We start from the raw sequence: 7824 nt of genomic DNA on the forward strand, positions 1-7824 counted from the left end.
GTTACAGGATGGAGAGATAGGATAGCAGGGAGAATAACAGGAATAATAAATATATACAGTAGTAAAACAGATGCACTCAATCTGATCAACCAGGCATTAAACAACATCACCCCCCCCCCCCCCCCCCCCCCCATACACACACACACACACAACCTGTAGCATTCACAACCACCACCACCAACCGCAAAAACAACCTCTGCCCCTCTCCACCTCCGTCAGTGGATATAAGGTGTCCTTCTCTTGTGTCTCACCCCCTTCTAAGGAACAAGTTTCAGTGGCAGCATCTCACTAAGAGGTTATCAACCAATCAGCCGACAGCTGATTACACTGAGATACTAAATAAACAATCACACCAAAGCCAAAACCCTCCAGCAATACTAAGACTCTCTTTACTTCTCTTACCACAGGCTGTCCTCTCCTCTGTCCTCCCTCTCTCCATCCATCCCTGCTCCTGTGTCTCCCTCCCAGGGTGCCTGTGTGGTTGTTGTTGTTGTTGTGTCGTTCTCTCTCTCTCTCTCTCTCTCTCTCTCTCTCTCTCTCTCTCTCTCTCTCTCACACACACACACACTCCTCTCTTCCTCACTGTCTGTCTACCTCTCTCTCTCTCTCTCTCACACACACACACACACACACACACTCCTCTCTTCCTCACTGTCTATCTACCTCTCTTCTCTCTTTCACTCTCTTGTTCTCCCTTTCCTCTCTCTCTTCTCTCCTTCTACGAAACGGAAACTCCAGGCCTTTAATATTTGATGTGTCTGAATGGCTCACAAGCAGCTTTGCTCAAAAGAATAAGCGTGCTAGGGCTCGAATGTCCCCCTAGCCTGGCACACCCTGTCACTAGCCAGGGCCACCCCGGACTAACCTGGAACAGACATTCAGTTGAGTAGAATTGACACACCAATTGAAATAAGTGTTTCCATTTTGAGTGACCTTGTGGAGATGTTAGGTGAACCATTTCAGCGGATTGATTACTTGATGCTTATCACCACAGTAATGTGAATTATAGAACTATGTCTCTCCCCTGTTTAGTTAGAAGCTGACTTTTCTTCTTTGTTTCCACTGTCTTTTATATACAGTACACATCCAACTATCGACAGGATTTATATAATGTGCCATAGCATACGCTGACCAGAAGATGGAGGTAGAGTGTTTTTGTAGAGCTTCCACTGGGATCCTAAGTTTTCTGCAGTGGCTTGATTGTGTGTGTGTGTGTGTGTGTGTGTGTGTGTGTGCGTGTGCGTGTGTGCGTGCGTGCGTGCATGCGTGCGTGTGTAGGTATGGTCAAGAGCATCTTCAGTGCTTTTATCCATACTGTGGCTGACTCACTGTAATTATCTGTTTTTATATCTGAGGTATCTCTGCCTCTGTCGTCAGGGTTATTTAGTGGTGCAAGTGTGTGTGTGTGTGTGTGTGTGTGTGTGTGTGTGTGTGTGTGTGCGTGTGTGTGTGTGTGTGTGTGTGTGTGTGCGTGTGTGTGTGTGTGTGTGTATGTGTGTGTGTGTGTGAATGTAGAGTGCACAACGTACGTATAGGATGTGCGTGGATGGTTCTTCAGTGTAGCTGTAAGAGAGAGAGAGTGTGTATATGTGTGTATATGTGTGTATATGTGTGTATTATGTGTGTATATGTGTGTATTATGTGTGTATGTGTGTGTATATGTGTGTATATGTGTGTATATGTGTGTATATGTGTGTATGTGTGTGTATATGTGTGTATATGTGTGTATTATGTATGATAGCTGTACAGGTAAGGGGTAATTTGAGTGCTTTTGGTGTGTGTGTTTTTCGGGAAGAGAGCCGGGGACATAAGTGGCGATGACTCACCAGTCTTTTGTGACAGTGGTGCAGTGAGACTGCCTTTCACCCATTTCTCTCCCTCAGGGCTGCATACAAAACAATAGATGGTTGAGAGGGAGTAGGGAAGGAATGGGGAGAAAGAGGACATAAGTACGGTGGGTTTCAGGGAAGAAAGCATTGAAGTGGTGAGAGGGGGGGGAGAGAAGATGGAGGAAGGATGGAGGGAGGATAGGGGGAAGAGAGGTTTGATGGAGATGGAGAGAGAGAGATGGGGAGGGAGGATGGTGGGAGGGAAGAAATTAGGGATCAGGGTTGACAGAGAGGTGTTTTACTGTTTACGCTTTACTCTATGAGGTACAATTAAATAAAGAATGCGCAATAAAGTTCACTTCCTTCTCTCTCTCTCTCTCCTCTCTCTTTCTCTCTCTCTCTGTATGTGTGTATGTATGTGTGTGTGTGTGTGTGTGTGTGTGTGTGCCAGGGGAGGCTGGAACGTAATGTTTGATACCATTCCGTTCCTTGAATTACAATGAGCCCAACCTCCGATTTCTTCCTCCACCAGCCTCCCCCAGTGTGCGCGCGCGCGCGCGTGTGTGTGTGTTTGTGTGTGTCCATCAAACCCTTTTCCATTTGCTGATTGGTTGGCTCTGTTCCCTCACAGAATCAATCAAGGCGGGCTCTAACATGACTCAATCATTATCTTCAATGCCAGCAACCAAATTACTATACAGCTCAAAGAGAGAGTGCGCTTGTGTGTGTGTGTGTGAGTGTGAGTGTGTGTGTGTGTGTGTGTGTGTGTGTGTGTGTGTGTGTGTGTGAGGTCCTCTGCAGTTAAGTGTGGAGATGGATGACTCATCTGCCAATCATGTGACTCATCAATCACTGCAGTTCCCGTCTCTCTCTCTCTCTCTCTCTCTCTCTCTCTCTCTCTCTCTCTCTCTTCTCTCTCATCTCCTCTCCCTCTCTCTTCCTCCTTGTCCCTTCATCTCCCTTCCATTTTCTCTCTCTCCCCTAACTTTCTTTCTCTTTCACTCTCTCTCTCTCTCTCTCTCTCTTTCTTTCTCTCTCTCTCTTTCTCTCTCATCTCCTCACCCTGTCTCTCTCCTCTCCCTCTCTCTCCCTCCTTGTCCCTTCATCTCCCTTCCATTTTCTCTCTCTCCCCCTAACTTTCTTTCTCTTTCACTCTCAGTGCACTCTATTTCTCAAACCACTTTTCTATATCTTTTCTCACCCACCACTCTCTCTCTCTCTCTCTCTCTCTCTCACACACGCACACACACACACACTTTCTAATTCTCCCTTTTACATGTTCTCCCACACACTCATAGCCAAACAAAGACGTGTGTGCCAGATTTGTGCAGAACCAGAGAAGTTATAGTGCTACTATAGGCCTACTACAGTCATAGGCCTACTACTGCACTACTGCAGCGCTGTTGTGCTAATTAGCACAAGCTAATGCATGATGGTGCAATGCATCTGACTCATGATTATTCAATGTGTCAATGTCTAATTGTATCTGTCCCTACTTAATTAAATGATTATTATTACTGCATAAAAGCACTTTATATGCATCAGTGTAGTGCAGTGCTTTGCAGTGGTTACAGCAACAGTAACAGTGATTAAGTTGATTAATATATGGTTTTGAATTTCCTACGGGATCCTTCATCAGTAGGAAATACTGACCTTCGTGTTTGCTACTGTGCATCATAAAACTCTTTCCAAAAAGGCATTAAAAAACTGAACTTTAATAAAATAGTTGCTTTTATTTTTTCCTCTTATAGCAAAACTAGTAATCATCATGCTTTTATTTACACATTGCACAGGCATATTTATTTCACACTGTACATTTTACAATCCCAAAGGTGACATCAACAACAACACTCTCCTTTCACAAGACAGACGGCTTCACTGTAGGGACAATAGTCCTCTTCCTTTTAGGGTTCTTTTTTATGATCACAGTTTATTCAGAGAAACAACCGCCTTGATTTCTCCACACTGTTTTTTTTTGTTTTTGTTTTTTTTGTTCATTTTTTTGATGCAAGTAGAAAGACGTGCAGATTTAACGGCTTAAGCTCACCCACCTCCCCCTTTCCCAGAACTTTTTTTTACTCCTTTGTGAATTTCTTTTGACTGTGAATTTCTTTTGACTGTGAATTTCTTTTGACGATAAATTAAATGTTAACAGATTGTGTTTGCCTCTTGATTCACAGAGTTTAAAAAAGAAAGCCTTTGTAGGTGGCAGAACAGACAACGTGACTTCAAGTAGTTTTGGAACCGAGGGAAGGAAAATGAGTGAGGAGGGGTGGATGAGTGAAAAGCAGAGGACATGTGAGGAGGATTGGTTGAGTGAAAAGCCAGTCTCGTGTGTGAGAACTGTACAGTACACCTGAATGGCCAAACCAGGATAAGTGTACTAACCATATATGATCTGCCATAAGATTCCAACACAATAGCCCCCCTTTCCCCCTAAATAAATTATTGTTTCCACTTCGTCCAACTCAATGGAAGTGTTTGTCAGTTTGTGCTTGAGGAGACCGCAAGGTCCAGCTCTGTGCAAAGGTTATAATGCTGTAGGGATGTCATAAGATGAGGTGTACCTTTCCTGACAGGTTGAGAGAAGAGAAGAGAGAGAGAGAGAGAGAGAGAGAGAGAGAGAGAGAGAGAGAGAGAGAGAGAGAGAGAGCGAGAAAGAGAGAAAGAGAGAGATAGAGAGAGAGAGAGAGAGAGAGAGAGAAAGGAAGGGAGTTTGTTGTAAGGCAATACACATATTGATCATAACTTCTAGTGTTTGAGATAACTGGAATGTGTCAATGTGTTTGGCACCTTTGTTAATTTCAAATATGAACAATGTGTTGATCTTACCAGAGAATAGATACACAACATGCAAATACACAAGTTGAATACAATACAGTACAATATGTACAGTATACTCATCATGAAAATGTAAACTTTCTTGATCAAAAAATGGTCCATTGGCAGGCTTTGTTTCCAGTAGTGCTTCACCTTACTGTTACAGAGTTGTTGTGTTTGTCTTGGTGAAGTAACTGTCGTTCGCACCGTCAGACCCTCTCATGACACATTTCACAGTCAGGACCTCAGAATGTACCATGACTGACAGAAGAAAGAAAAGAGACAAAATGATTCTGTAAACATGAGTCTCTTGCCATTGGCACATTGTTTCTTTGTTTATGTGTGCATGTTTCTTTCTCTCTCTTTTCTCGTTTTTTTCTTTTTTACAAAACCCCCAAAACTCTGAAACATGCAAAAGCATCAGAGACTGACCTGAATGGAGCCAGACATACACCCCTGTATGTTCTGTATGTAAACTGAAGAACAATGTAAACTGAGTGAGAGGCTGAATATGGTTACAGAGAGGAGTTCACACTGACAACGCCCTCTCCCGCTCCTGGCCAGGAACAAACAAAAACAAGTACAGAGTGGAAAAACAACAGCAAAGCAATCTTTCCACTGCTCGCCCTCTCTCTCTCTCTCTCTCTCTCTCTCTCTCTCTTCTCGACCTCTTTCACCATACCCCTCTTTTAAATCCATTCTCTACCTCTCTTTTTCTCTCACACTCTCTTTTTTACTATCCCTCCATCTCTCTCTCTCTCCTCCCTCTGTTGGTCCCTCTGTCTTAGTAATTGCCCCATGGTGTCTAGTACATTCTACGTTTCATGTAGATCCTCTCTATAAAGTTCTCCAGTTCCTCCTCGCTGTCCATCTGAGGCACCAACCCATCTTCCTCATAGTCGTCTACTGGGGTAACAGGGGGGTAGAAGTAGGGGGGACGTCTGCCTCTCCCGGGTGGGGAGCGGGGTTTGGGGGGAGGCAGGGGCTGGTAGGTCCGTGGGTGGGGGAGGATGTAGTTAGAGATGTAAGGGGTGGGAGGAAGACGTGCTGCTGGCTGCTGCCTCCAGCCCTGCCCCCGGGCCTTAGCTCCAGCCCTGTGCCTGCGCCTGGGGGGCGGGAGGCCATAGTCCTGGGGGTCCAATGGCTGGTCCCTGGAGGGGGAGGGCTTACCGTAGTAGCGGGGTTTGGGGTAGGGGAAGTAGACGGGGTAATATGCACGGTATGGCTTCTGGTAGTAAGGATAGGAGGGGAAGGCTAGGAACTGTTTCTGGGGCTTGTACCAGTAGTCCTGCTGCTTCTGAGGCTTATACCAGTACTCCTGCTTGTAGTATTTGGCGTTGGCTTTGTCCTTTTGCCATTTTTTATTGGGTTTGTAGGCGTAGGGGGCCTTTTTGGGGTTGCTGGAGACTGTGTAGTGGTACATAGGGCCAGTAGCGAGGGGAGGAGGCACCAGGGGGCGGTAGCGCGGTGCGATAGGATTGTTAGAGGGTGGCAGCTCCTTCCTCTTCTTCTTCTTTTCCTCTACATCACTGATGATCTCGACCACATCGTCCGCCGGCAGGTGCAGCTTGCTACTGATCTCAATTAGTCTGTCAATCATCTGCTGGTCTAGGTCATCGTCATCGGCGGCAACCTCCTCTGAACGCTTGTCCTCGGCGGCGTTGCCGTTGGAGCCGAGGCTGGACTTCTGCCGAGGCTTCAGGTAGGGCGCCCCCTGCTGTTTTCTGCCCATGTACTGCAGCAGCATGTCAGAGGCTATGTCTGCCAGGCGCTGCTCCTCCTTTCTGGCTCTCTCGGCCTCCTCCTGCTGCCTCTGCACCTCCTGCTGCTCCGCACGAGCCCGCGCCTCCTCCTCTGCACGCGTCAGGCTCTCCTCTTCCTCCTCCACCTCCTCTTCCTCCTCCTCTGCCTCATTCTCAAAGTCATCCATGAAGTTACCTCCATGGACAGGGCTGTTGCCCGCCTGCTCTTCCTGCCAGCGCAGCTTCTTGCCAGCCTGTGCCAGCTGGGTGTTGTAGGCCTTGTAGCCCTTCAGGGGAGGCAGAATCTCATTGTCTTGGAGTCCCAGGTCGATGTTTTGGAAGTAGCCTCTGGTCTTACGACGTAGTGAGGGGTCTCCTTCCTCAGAGACAGAGCTTAGTCTGGCCTCCCACCCCAAAATACCTCCCTCTCCTCCATCATCCCCATCCTCTTCCTCTTGCTCTCCCCCCTCCTTACTTCCACCGTCAATGGGAACCCCCTCATCCTCCATCAGCCAGCCTCTCTCCCCTTCAGACCTCTTCCTCTCCTCCCTCGCCTCTTCCACTTCCTCCTTCTCCTCCCCTAAGGCAGCTGCCACTAGGGCTACTCCTAGCTGCTCCATCCTCTCTCTCTCCTCCTCCCCTACCCTTCTCTCCTCCTCCTCCTCCTCACCCTCTCTCATTGTCTCCTCACCCCCTCGGGCTTCCAGAGAGACTGGCTCCTCTCTCTGCCCCTCTCCCCTCTCTCTCTCTCCCCTCCACTGTGTCTCCGCTCCCCTAGGATGATCAAGCACCTCCAGTAGAACCGAGGCTAGCACCCGGGCATGGTCCATGTCAGTGGGACTACCCTGGTTCTGGCCCTGGTCCTTGTGAGGGGGTGTGTTAAGGGGGCTGGGGAGGCTGAAGAAGGGGCTGAGGCTGTCCTCCTTGCGGTGTGTCCGGGTGCGCCCCTCCACCTCCCCCTCCCCTCCCTCGCCTCCCACAGGGGCGGTGCCAGCCAGATGTGGAGTGACAGTGAGCAGGACCAATAGGACAAGTCGGGCTGTGGAGGGTGTGTGGCGACAGGTCATGACCATGCAGAACAGGCAGGAGGGGGGGCGAGCACCTGGTAGAGACAGATAGAGAGAGGGTGGAAGAGAGAGAGAGAGATGGAAGGAAAAGACAGTGAGAAACAGTTAATCATGAGAAATGATGAGAAAAGACGCTCACACTCAACAGTGTAAACCTCAGAGGAAGCAGATAGATTTGACTTGTGACCATCAATTTCGAATGGGGAATATCATGACAAGTAGCCTACGGTAGGCTGCTGCTATAGGCCTGATAATGATTTTTATAATGACAATTATTGACTGTTGGTATGACTGTCATTAGCAGTGTTAATTTCATTTTCAAATCAACCATTCATTAAATAAATGGCAGTGACAGGTTTCTTTATT

The 7824-nt window shown here is 47.6% G+C and overlaps 1 protein-coding gene across 1 annotated transcript; it reads right to left on the minus strand.

Annotated features, from left to right (window-relative positions):
• Nucleotides 1–5454: 5454 nt before the first annotated feature.
• LOC310822232 (uncharacterized protein) lies at nucleotides 5455–7464 on the minus strand (the record flags this gene model as incomplete). Its single annotated transcript, XM_083694580.1, has 2 exons — nucleotides 5455–7101; nucleotides 7183–7464. The coding sequence occupies 2 exons, from the start codon at nucleotides 7462–7464 to the stop codon at nucleotides 5455–5457; spliced, it is 1929 nt and encodes a 642-aa protein (XP_083550706.1).
• Nucleotides 7465–7824: the final 360 nt, after the last annotated feature.

The sequence above is a fragment of the Argentina silus genome, assembly GCF_951799395.1.
Source record: "Argentina silus genome assembly, chromosome: 2".
NCBI classification, from domain to species: domain Eukaryota; kingdom Metazoa; phylum Chordata; class Actinopteri; order Argentiniformes; family Argentinidae; genus Argentina; species Argentina silus.